Raw genomic sequence first — 13172 nt, 5'->3', positions numbered from 1 at the left:
CTCTGTAGGTAAAGAATACCCAAGTTAGAAATACTTAACTAGCATTAAAGATTTGATTTATTTATTCATCAAGAAAAAAAATCCAACCCTATTAAGAACCTTTTGAGTCAGGGTAGAGCATAATTACTCCTTGTAACTTAATTTGCAAGAATTCTAAGATACCTGCATGGTAATAAAGAAAACGCGTATTTCAAAAAGCAAAACTAATGTTTTCCTCTCACCACAAGTTTTCTTACACTGTGACGTTTCATGCACTGAAATGAAACTGTAAGCAGCAGCACATTCTGCAGACGCGGTCTTTATTTGTCTATGTAAGCATTAAACGGAGACTCCAGTGCTCCCATCCACCCTCCCCACCAGCAGCTGAGCCCTTTGCCTGCAACAGCCTTCACAGCCCTTCCTGCAATTCAACCCCACGCTCTTCTCTCTCAAAACCAGCAGAGCTCGGGCCACCAGCGCTCTGGAAATAGGACAGGGTCCAGCTTTGCTAACATTTTTACATTCTCCTCTTCTAACACAGTCAATTAATCAATCCTGTCTTTCCCAATCTCCTGTAAGAAATACCATTATACATGCCCAAACTCTCAGCAACTAAGAGCAAAAGGGAATTTAAAGCAGACCATGCACCATCACAGGGCAAAAGGCCTAAGAATGTCCAAGTTTTCAGAACCTTCTAATTTCCTTCTGTTTGCATCCACAAGTTCTAGCTCTTGATCTCCCTTCAGTCCAACAGAGTCTGCAGAAAACACAAGCATGCTGCATAAGAAACAAATCACAGTTAAAGGAAAGAAAAGGATCAATGAGGGAAAAAAAGGATCAACCAAAAAGAGTCATAGATAATTCATAATTCAAATCATAAACAGCAGAGCTAGAAAAAGATAACAGAACATTTCAGAAAAAAAGCTGAAAATAACAAATTTAATTCTAAGAAAAATCTGGTATGTTAATATTTTAAGAAATAAGTAGTCAGAAAAAAAAAATCAAGTATTCAAATACCATAAGACAGGAATTAAAGGATGTCTCAATGTTTTAAATGCCTATTGGTATTTTTCCAGTGATTTCCAAGTCCATAAGACAAATTTCCAAGCCTCTCCTAGATACAAAAGTCGAGTTTTGTTATTTAAATGAGAGATGAGCAACTTATATGTAATGGTATGCTGAAATTTTAAAGAAGTTAAAAAATCACTTAGCAACAAGTCTAAAGCATTAATAGCACAGAGATACCGTAAGAAAATTATATTTATTGCTGTATTTGCTTCATCTGTGCACGTCATACTTCACAACTAAAACCCAGAAGAGATTATTAAACTAGGCAGGCTGTGTATCACTGGATATCAGAACTATGAGAGTAAGCATATGTGCATCTGGATGAAATTTAGAGGTATCACAACACTTTAGTCCTCAGAAAACTGAACTTTTGCACTACAGTCAGACAAGACAAATCCCTCACTCTCTGGTGACACCTCTGATGAAATATATGCCGATTGTCCTTGTGTGACATCGGTGTCCTACACACACACTGGAGCGGGGGAAATTAAACACCAGCCAGCCTGACTTCCAGATAATATATTTCTGGCTCCAACGATGATTAGTTTGATACTGAGAATGCGGTCAGGTAAAGCCTCTTGAAAACAATAAGCCAAGCATGGGAGAAAGATTTTCTTTCCACACCTGAAGACTGACTCAGCACTGCCTGATGTCCCATTACCACCTGTGGGAAAACTGAAAGCAGAAAGCCTCCGACTTACTTTTTAAGACAGATAACTCCTCACTTCTGCACACAACAGCTTAAAACTTGAAACTCAAAATTCAGTTACACTTTAATGCCGTTCTGGCAGCCTTAGAAGGTTTTTGAAGGCAACCCCACACCCTCGTTACTTACTGTCAAAGGGAACGAACAGCAGGATTAATACATGACAGCACAGCAAGAGATATGAACACAAACCTGTCCTCCAAAATCCCGGAATATACAAGCACCAAACCGATTCCCTGAACAGCTGATTGTCTTTTAAGCACCTAGCCCAGACTGGAATTCTCCTTCTCCTGTCCATCAGCCCAATGTAAGCTGACCACAGATTCACTCTCCAATGGTAATTGCCCTATTTCACATACAGTTTAAAACAAGCTCTGATTTAACTCTCACTAAAACACTTTGGCCGTTACCACCTTGAAACAGAGAGACAGAAAACGTCCATATATGTGATAAAACACTTAATTCATTAAAAAAACATTGCTATGAAATTAAATTTTGCATTGGTGGAAAACTGAAACTGTTTTCATGTTAATAGAAATGAGGGTAGAAAGAAGGAATGTGCGTTTTACACCTTTATGTACAGTACAATACCGAGGGTAGTTGGAAAGAGGAGATCACCCCTCAAACCATATGCAGACACTCATGAAGTAATACAGTGGCCACTCAAAAATACTGCTAATGATTTGAGCTCTAAGGCCTCCTGGATTCTTTGTCTGAAGTATTTTTTAAAAGACTACTCAGTAAAAATAAAGAAATAAACAGAAAACAAAATATTTTCTAGCATTAACTACGCAATTCACATAACTGCATTTTGAATCTTCAACAGGAAAATGTAATTATAAAAAAAAAAAAAAAAAATCAGTCCACCAGATTCAGGATACCATCAATTTGTGGAAGAGTATTACTGAAGCCCTTTCTTTTTTTAATTTAGTCTTCATATACAAATTTTAAGCCTTATATAACCAAGAAATCCGCTATCACTGCGTTCCAGTGGAAAAGGAACACAAGACTCCAAACGGAGCTCCCGACAGGCCTGATTATTTTAATGATGTGTCATGTAACGCCTACGTGTAATCATCATCCACCTGCAATAACCTGCACTTCACCTCCACCAGCCTCAGTCTTCACCAGTGCCCCTGAACTACAGATTCTACAGGATGTTTTGCATTTGACTTGATGAATGTGCTAACTGGCTGACCAAGGTACACGGTCTGACAGGTTATGTGGTAGACGAAAAACCACAGACCTTATGCCAACCCTGCTGCTGTGTGCACAACATCATTTTTTCTCTCCCTCCTCCATCAAACCACCGTTTCCTAAGTTTGTACAAAATGTATGTCTTTAAGAACATTACCACTCTGTCAAATTTTAGTGAAATCAGCCAAGACATACAGCATGGATTGATGGAAACTGAAAAAAGCACTATCATCTCTCTCATTCCTTCACAACATCCAAATAAAAATCAAGCATATCATAAACTTTTATTAAAAAAAAAAGTAAAGAGAGAAGGGCGAGCTGCAGAAATATTCAGACACCTAGCCAAATTTCCAGGAAGGCCCAGTTCAATGGCATTTATAAGAGTGATGATCTGGCACGTTTAGGCACCTCCAAAATGCAAATTTATGATCAATAATGCTGTGTAGATGGTTTATATAAAATATATGCTGCATATAAGTTATAAAATTTTCCTTGGCTTTTTAATTAAGTCACATGCAAGCTAAAAGCAAAGCAATCCCTAGTATTTAAACCAGTTAACACCTCAGTTCACTCAAGCCGAAGGCAGAGCTACAAAATGATGTCAGATTTCTTTCATAAATATATTTAGTTTTTTATAAGTCCTGTTATAACTGTTTGCAATATTGCATGAATTTGACAAAACATTATTCCTTTGATTTATAAAAATTATTTTTAAGCCCTTTGGAGTAACTTTAACTCCACATGCCCTCAGGTCACACTTGGGTTTTGAAAGACACTTATTCAAATCAGCAATTTGTTTCTCATGCCTCCTCTTAAACCTTCAGATTTGTCATTCCTCAAGTAGCTGGTCCCTCCCTGATTTCATAGATTACAAAACCTGGCTTCTAGATTTTTTTCATTTCGTAAGTCAAATACTCTGTGCCACCTGCTCTCAACTCCCTCTGTCCCTTGCAAGAGATTACATGAGGTTCATCATCGGGGGTGCGTTGGGTCACTTTGGCTTTTTTTAAATTTTCCATATCATCCACACAACTAAAAAAAGAAACGAACGGTACTCACGTACTCTTTGAATGACATCTAAATTACCTTCAGCCCTGGCATCACTCTCATTCCATGACTTATCTTCACCGCTTGTTCCCCTTGTACGTAGATGACTAGAGGGCTATTTTTCATAGCCATGAAAGGTCAAACTCAGTAGCATTTTCAATTATTCTCCCCCTACCCTGAAATTCTTGCACTCTACTATACAGCTGTACCAACCTAAGAGAAGAGATTTATATTTCCTTAACAAACAGACCCTTTTATGATATTTGCTGGTTCCCAGTATTCACAGTGTCTTTACCAAGATCTTTGCTGAATCAGCCAAGGCTGGAGCTTCCACCATTTCCACCATTACTGCGATGCAGACTCCAGGTTACTCCTTGTATTTTTGAGCAAAAATTCTTCAGTGCAATGGAATTCATCAACTGTTTCTTTTAAAATTCTCAATATCTCAATAAAAGATTATTTTTGTTTATTTTCAATTTACCACAGAATTTGCCTAGCCTAGGCCGAAAGCCACCTGAACAGAGCAAAACAAACAGAGCCTGGAACTAAGATGTCACAACCAGTTTAGTAACATTTAAGCTAATTTTAGCCACATTTAACCCAGCTTCCAGAGGAATCTAAAGGCAAGAACACACTGACCTACATGTCATTCATATCACAGCACAGACATACAGGACATCACACAGTACTAAGATGATCCGATGTCCCAGCACAACACAGCCACCACCATCACTACAACTCCAGGTACCAAGTCCCGACAGGAGCTTCTCGATGGCCTGAGCAGAGATCCAAGCTGGCACACAGCAGCATATTCAAGGGTAACACTAACCTCCTACCTCCAAATACACAATGGCTCATGGCACAAACAAACAAAAACCACATTTTAATATACCCAGCAATTCTGGATTATTTTAGAATACAATTTGGTCAGCACAGCCTTCTCGCACACCTCAGAACGGTGAGACACGATGACTGTGTCTCCGCTAGCAGATAAAACAGGATCTGTTCCAGCGTTAGCGGGCTCCCTGGCTTTGCTCAGGCCCAGTCCAAACAGCTCTCCCCAGAGGAACCACACACAAAGTGAGCCTGAAGCAGCAGCACCATGGCCAGTGTGCATCATCTATCCCTGGGGCTGAGCTCTGGCCCTGTCCTACAGCCATGTAAATACAGCCAGGAAAACGATGGGACATGCACACTTCATTCTGTTTCACCTCCAGTTTTCTGTTTTCCATCCAATTCATTAGCGCAATTACTCAGTTTGTTATTGCCTCTAGTCAATCAGTGATTTGTCTGTGAAGAGACATGCCAGCTACCACGTGCAAGACTACTCATGTCCCTCCCACGTTTCTACAGGAAGAAAAAACATCTTATACAATTGCTGACAGCAGTTGTCTCTTTAACAATAGCGTATACAATGCTGCCCTAGAGAGCTTAAAAAACAAATAATACAGATTAAGAGAAGGAATACACATACTTGGGGTCAAAAGAGAGCCTAGGAAGATAATAGCACTGGAATCATAAATAGGGGGAAAAAAAAAAAACTTTTGATATAGAAAGAAAGAGAAGCAATTGGCTTCTAAGAACCTGAAGGCCATTAAAAAGCACAGGAGGAAGTAGATACAACACAAGTATGAAAAAATACTACAAGTGAGACCAAAGTAAGTCTGAAATTAGTGTGAAAAGAGTATCAAAAGCAAGATCAAAAGGAGTATGAAAATGGTACGAGAAGAAATTAAGTGAAAGAGATCAAAAAAATAGCAGCAAGCTCCAAGCATCATTAAAAGACATTTTGGAACAGCAGAATCAGGTTACACCTGTTCTGCTAAACAATCGGCTGAACCATCCTCAGTCCAGAGAACACGTCGGACAGACTCGCTGGCACCCACACTGCTTTAGGCCAGGTGCTCCTCTCCTTCATGCCAGCAGATCTGTCTTGGAGACAGAGCTGGGAGTAAACAGTGAGAACTATCAAGGGGCCAGTGCTTAAGCTGCTCTTTGGCTGCGTCATTGTGCAGCAGAGGCAACGCTGAAAGAAGGACGAGCAGCAGATGGAAGGTAGGAAGGAGCTGGTGCTGGGGAGGAAGGGCAGGAGACCTCCCTTCAGTGATGCCCAGTGACAGGATGAGGGGCAACGGAGACTGAAGCACAGGAGGTTCCTTCTGAACATGAGGAGAAACTTCTTTACTTTGAGGTGCCACAGCCTGGAACAGACTGCCCAGAGAGGTTGTGGAGTCTCCTTCTCTGGAGACATTCAAACCCACCTGGACACATTCCTGTGTGATCTGCTCTGGTGAACCTGCTTTAGCAGGTGGGTTGGACTGGATGATCTCCAGAGGTCACTTCCAACCCCAACCATCCTGTGGCTCTGTGAGAGGTGTCAGTGGGCAGGGGAAGGTGTGTGATCAAGAGGGGAAGGGCAGGACAGAACCCAAGCTGGAGAGGCAGGGAGGTAGCCTGGCTTAAATTAAGTGAAGAAAACAAATGATCAGACTAGGAGAAAGAAAAGGCGAAAGGCACAAATTACTCTAGTCACCCCACAGGCAAAAAGTTAGAAGAATCAGCTGAACTGCAAAGCAGCCATAGACAATGTTTAACTTAATTAGATAAAGAGGAAACATTACCAACAGATCCAATTACCTCTGATACACTAGCAAAGGCTTCATACTAATGACTAAGCATATTCACCTATAGCAAAATGTGCACCATCATCAAATAAGTGCCTGAAACTTACAGACCTTCAGGAAACAGAGGACTTTGCTCCAATGCATGAGATCAATGGCAGATTTCCCACAGAAACCAACAGAAATCCCAGGAAACAAAAACAGAGGTCAAATCAAATAACCCAGCTTCTCATTTCCCTTTCCCCAGCTTTATGCAATTTCCCTGTGAAATCATTCTCTTCTCCCCACCTCTCACCATTTCTAGAATTCTTCATCTTTGAAAATACCCAATTACATTATCACATTTTCTTTAGCCTTGACTAACCCAAAACATAAGCACAGATCAAACAAAATATAACAAACTCTGATGAAAAACTTTTTCAGTAAAGTTTTCTTAAACTATCAAGGCAAGCAGTTTTTTAGAAAGTGTAATTATAAGCTGTATGGGAGATTATTTGGGGTTTCTTTGGGGAGTATATATGTTAAGCCATTTTTAACTTTTCCCTTTAACCTTTTTGTAAAAGTGGGTCTCAGAAGATGTTCAGCATTGGGACACTTGGCTTGTGAAATACAAGTCTTAATTATGAAATAGATATTCCTGTCACCCAGTTTGTATGTGGAGGGACAATTCAATTTAGATACAAAACCTACTTTTGCTAAAGCAGTCAATTTGTACTGGAGCAAAAATAAAGATGGTGAAAATATGGTATCTGAAGATTACAGTTTTTCTAACATTAAAAAAAAAAAAAAAGGTGCACTTTAAAAAAAGAAAAAAGCACAGCGCTACTTAAAAGAAAGACTCTTCACAGCCGTTTACTGAAAACCAGTATTTTAGTAATCAAATACCAGCACCACTTGATTTGGCTCCATCAGCCTCCTACTGACTGAAGAGAATCAAAACATTAAAGAGATGTGGGGTGTAGATATTAGGGGTTTAGACTCTGGATTACAACCATCCCTAACCACATACTCTCCCACAACAGCCTCTGGCAACCTATTCTCATCTGTTCATTCTCATTCATTTCCACACAAGCTTTTGTAAGCGGAAACTCTTTCACCTATTTTCCCTAGTTATTAGCTTGTGGCAACAGGAGGAACAAACAAGCAGAAGACATTTCATAGGCTTGACATAGAAAAATGAAGTGAAATTTTCTGTTGCTGAGCCATACAAAAGATTGGGACCAAGTAGTACCAGAAACATTCTGAACATATACTGATATAAAGATAAAATAACGGAAGTTCATGGCCTTATGTGAATTTCAGAACACAGAAAAGGACCAAACATTTGTGCTGTCCAACTGTGATATTTAATTACAAACACAAAGTTTTCAAATACAACCTTAATCCAGCAACGAATGAATTTAGTGATGACTCTCCTAATTCAGGAGTATTCTTTTCCTGCCAACCTATTTAACGTGCAAGACTCCTGCTTCCTCCTCTGCAGTCTCCTCTGCACCATTTCACTCGTTACCTTACACTGTCTCTGGTACTTGTCGAACCTTGCTTAATAAATCAATTCAATTCATTAATGCAGCTGAAAATTACCCCACCTAAAAGCAAGTTAGTAACCTCTTCTGGATCAGTGAATGAATCGAATCTGGTCAAGGAGGGATAAGGTCTAGGACCACACAAAGAAAGGAGAACAGTTAATGTGTCTGGGACCAAAGGAACACAAATGCCTCTTCCCTCCTTAGTTAACACCAAGATTTTTGAGCAACTCTGCTTTAGATTACTCTGATAAGTCACGTTAATCACTGAAATTTAAGAAAATTAAAAACTGTAAAGACAGCAGTTTAAAAACTGATGCAGACATTTTGCAGCACAGCATGACATTGGTTGAGAAGATTCCCACCCCACCTTGGATTCATGACACGATGTAACTGTTTATGGGGCCACAACGTAAAACTGATCAGGAAAACATGTCGGATTTTGGGGTTCGTGTTTCTTTTCAAATAAACAAAAACGGGAGCTTTCCCCCTAACCTGTGACTGCACAACTGAGTGAACTGTAACACAGCAGGACGCTCTTTACCAGCCTTGACTGCTCGAGACCTTTGATTTAATTACAGAGCTGTTTAAGGTGCTTTTAGCCAGACGTGACACATCACCACTACACCTCCCATGGCTCACTTCAGGTCCATTCTCTTCTGGTACAAGTACTGATGCTCCCACACAGCAAACTCAATCAGAAAACAGAACCAAAGAAAAAAATCAGTGGGGAGGCGGGAAGGAGAGGAAGGAACGTTTTTCTCTGTATTAGTTTCCTAATCCAGCTCACAGAAGCTGCCACTTCGGTTTTGTTGGTTCAGAACGAAAATGTTCGCTGTCAGACATGACAACTCCTCACGTCCACACTGGTACCAAATAGTTATTAACTGTTTAAAAAATGTAATTAGGTATCGCCACAATTTTCACTCAAGGAACACTTCAATGAGAGCTTAAATTATTTATGTCAGGAGTGCTGCAGTCCCAGTCCTTCTCTCCTCTTTATTATATATCTTGATAATTTTGTTGTACCAGCACTGGTACAGAGTTGAAAGTACAGACTCAATGACGTGTTTTTCTTTCCTTACAGCTTAGTTTGGGGCCAGCTCACTACTCAATCCTCCAAGCACCACTACAGGAGAAACACAGAGGTGGGGGGGCAGAAAGAAGTGCTCACCTGCTGCGATTCCAGCTTAGATCAGCTTTCAGGACACATTTACACAGATGGATGCAAACATCCTGACTCCTCTACCTACACCCTAATTTGCTGGAAGCAAGCCAGCTGCAACCAAGGTGATATAACCAAGCATAACTGCACACTAAAGCTCACCTGTAGGATACTCTCTGAATTCTTTAGCCTTAATGTATTTTTTTAGCCTAGCTTCATTATGCAATGGAACCTCCTTGATCCTAAGGCAACAACTACCAAGGTGTCACCAACAATAATACACATGTGCTCTTGCTACTACCAAAGATACTATTTTAGCCTCTCAGGCAAATACTAAGTCTTTTTAATCAAGTCTCATAGATACTGGAAAACGACAAAAAAATGGTGTTCAGACTGTGTCCGTGCCCTCCTTCCCCACCAGCTTCACCTCTCCCCCATCACCTGTGGTGCCACCAGACCCACCGCCCCCCATGCCCTTTCTCCTCTCCTCCCAGAACCAGATTCACACACTCTCTCCCCTGCCACAACCCTTATGCCCTCCAGCCCTCAAACTAAGCTGCGCCCCCCACCATCTCTCTCCTCCCCAGCACTAGAGTCCCCCTCAAAACATGCTTTTTCCTCTTCCCCCCACCCCAGGGTCACGCTGCCATGGAAATCTCTCCTCCCCTTCCTCCCCCAAAACACTCCCCACTCCAGACCAGCCTCCCTCCCCTGATTTGTCTCATGCCCTTCCCCCTCACCCAGGCCAGGCTCCCCCCGCTCTGACATCCCCTGTGCCCTCCTCATACACCCCTCATGCCCTTCCCCCTCACTCCAGCCCCTCTCATATCCCCTGTACCCTCCCCTTACACCCCAGGCCAGGCTCCCCCCGCCCTCACATCCCCCACGGCCTTCCACCCCAAAACAAGGCCCCCTCCCTGACCCCCTTTATGCCCTTCACCCAGGCCAGGCCCCCCACCATCCCCTCACGCCCTTGTCCCCCCCACCCAGCTCAGTGCCCCCACCGCTCCCCACCCCGCAGACCCACCAGGTAGAGGGTGCTGTAGATGCGCAGAGACTCAGCCAGGGCGCCCTGGGTGATGTGCAGGAAGGCGGCGGAGCAGCGCGGGTGCCAGGTGTGCCCGATCTCGTAGCAGTTGTGGGGGATGGACTTGCTCAGCGCCGCCATCTTTGCCGCGCTCGCGGCGAGGGGGGCGGCCACCGCGTCACCGCCGATGCAGGAGAAAGGTCGCGCGGGGCGCTCGCGGCGGCGGGGTTACTCGCGGGCAGCCGCTCCGCGCGCCTCGCCTGAGGCCCGCAGCCAATCGGCGACCGCCGGGGGGCGGGGAGAGGCGGGGGCGGGGTGGAGCGAGCCCCCGCGCGAGATGCGCCGTGCGCGTGGTGCTGCGTGTCCCGTCGCCCCGCATCCCCCTCAGGAGCCCGCCCGCCGCCCAGCCCGCACCCCGCAGAGCCCGGGCCGGTGTGGCTGCGCGGTGGGGGCACGGGTGAAGCCATGCGTGGGGAGGATCCGCCCGGAACACGCTCCGTGGCGCTGAGCGGCTGCCGGGCGCGGAGCGGGGGGGTGGCGGCTCCCAACGGGCGGGAAGGCCGAGCCAGGGCTGCACGGCGGCGGGCAGGCTCAGGGGGCAGCGGAGGCTTTCTGGGGCGGAGTGTGTGTGCAGGTCGGGCTCCGCATTCCCCCGTGCAGCCGAGCGGGGGAAAGGCAACTAAAGCCATGTGGGGCAGTGAGAGCGACTGCATTGTGAGGAGAAGCTCAGAAGAGGTTGATTCTCCCTGGTTTGGAAAGTAGGGGGGAGGAGGAGGGGTGTTACAATGGCAGTGACTGATGACACGGTTACAGTTCAGTTGCAAAACTGGCATCTGGTTCCAACTTTAAATTTTTATTTTTGGGGACTAAATAGGCTGGCTGCACCATGATCTGGGGATTTTACATCAGGTCTCTGTTAGGTGACAGTTTGTGGATGCTCAGTCCCAATGGAGCAAGTACAGTGTGTACCTTCTGTGCAGTGCTCAGGTCAGGAGAGGTTATTTCAAGACCTAATGGGAGATACATTCCGAGGCAAATTAGAAGATCAGCAGACTAACCTGCAGTCAAAAACAGACTTGAAACAGATCCACAGCTAGAAAATTCCTCCCCCGTACAGCCTGCCTCAGATTCTCCTCCTGCACAGCCCGCGGAGTTCCCCATGTTGGTCAGACTTGGGACCAGTCTGTACCACTCCCAAAATAAAGTAAATTTGTCATTCATTTTGCCAAAACTTCTGCTCCTTCCAAAAATCCTACTATGGGTGCAAGAGCATACTTGCATGTCAAATTTAGTGGATGGGTAAGTTGGACGGTTCACAGAGCCACTGAGAGACTGTTTGCAGACTCCCAGCAAATCTGCAGTAGGAGATTTTTGGCCTAAATAGTTCAATTATACTATTTCAGTCAAGCGTGCTTCACCAACCAGACTTCTGTTAGGTAGAACTCTGTCTATGACAGTCAGTCTGTATTTAAAATCTAGTAGAAGACCCTAGAGGTAACTTTAAATTCAGCTTTAGAGCAGAGGTCCAGGTCCCCTGCAGCTGCGTGTCTGAATAAAGGAGTGAACATTCCTGTGTGCTGACCCTCGTAGAAAGGCAACATTGGCAAGATAACCCGCTGGAACATTGTCTGGACTTTGGCTTGGACTCGGTGCCTTGCTGGCAGTTTTTGTATTACTCTGTTAAAGAACTGCTTATGGGTAGAAAAGGCAATTATTGCCTAAGATATGGATTCTGGCTCTCTTGCATGCATGTTTTGGATTCGATACTACGCTGGGCTTAATGTTTGCTAGCTGCCTTGTATTTGTGGGCAGGGAACCATGGCATGTACAATATTGATAATTGCACAAGCTAATAATTTCACTGCTGACACACATTTTTGCAGACAGTCCGAATTTTGTAGGTCTTGTCCCGCTCAAGGAAGACTGTTAAAGAAGTACCCAACAAGATACCTTGTTCATTTGTGCGGCAACGCTTATCTGACTGAACAGCTGCCAGATCAGAACTGGAGGCTTTTTAATCTTTCCTGTTGGGTCACCTGAGGAAGACTCTGACGATGCACTGATAAAGAAGGCGGCACAGCCCTGACCTTGCTTCAGGCCCTTTTCCATGAGGTTTCAATATGCTGTTCTGGGAAGAAGCCCTAGGGATGAAGCAACATGGGAATAGTGCTGATAGCCCTGTTTTCCTCAGATGCCAGCCCAGGCTGTTCTCTCCTGGGAGAAGCTTACCCTTGGCTGGAACTGGGACAAAATAGTTTTGGAAAAGGAAGGAGTCACATGAATTTAAAAAGCATTGAGGACTGTTACTTTTTCCCCCGTAAGTACCTGGGGTTTTTGGGATCTCTCCTTGTCGCATGAACAAGGTTGTTTACTGGGAACAGAAGGCTGTGTCTATAAAGTTACTTAAACATCAGTGATGAATCCTGTGCCATAAGGCATGGGGACGTGACACACACGGCTCAGGACTTCTCTTGTAATATCCAGGTGTCCTGGAGAGAGTTCTTTGGTGTAGTCCCGAAAATAAAACCAGGGAGTGAACTAATCGCTAAGCAGCCTGAATAGTGGGGGAGTTGAGAGTGCTCAGCTTACTCCCTGGTCCTCATTAATATAGCAGTATCAGATATATCAATGTGAATAAAAATATAGGCTGCCAAAAATGTCAGATAGGCACGTGAGCCTCATTAGACTAGGACAGCTACGGTATCCCGGTTTCTGTGCCTTGTGCCAGAGAAGGGAGCAATGTGGCAGCATCTTGCGATGAGGCAGCATCTCACTGACTCTGCTTCAGTTGCCCACGTACCTATTTGCAGCTGGGTTAACAAAACACAACTTTCAG

At 44.0% G+C, this 13172-nt stretch overlaps 1 protein-coding gene across 2 annotated transcripts in view; it reads right to left on the bottom strand.

The window, feature by feature from the left end:
• The window catches only part of TMEM135 (transmembrane protein 135), a 184666-nt gene extending 174072 nt beyond the window's left edge, over positions 1-10594 (bottom strand). The window contains exon 1 of one of the 2 annotated variants that reach the window (XM_065034603.1): positions 10337-10594. In XM_065034603.1, the coding sequence (XP_064890675.1) occupies positions 10337-10477 (141 nt within the window). In that variant the 5' untranslated portion in view covers positions 10478-10594. The remainder of the gene's footprint in view (positions 1-10336) is intronic. The other variant, XM_065034529.1, reaches the window with a different exon arrangement.
• Between the last annotated feature and the right edge of the window lie 2578 nt (positions 10595-13172).

The sequence above is a fragment of the Columba livia genome, chromosome 1 (genome assembly GCF_036013475.1).
Source record: "Columba livia isolate bColLiv1 breed racing homer chromosome 1, bColLiv1.pat.W.v2, whole genome shotgun sequence".
NCBI classification, from domain to species: Eukaryota; Metazoa; Chordata; class Aves; order Columbiformes; family Columbidae; genus Columba; species Columba livia.
Note: the sequence above shows the minus strand (reverse complement) of the source record. Positions and strands in the feature narration are given on the sequence as shown.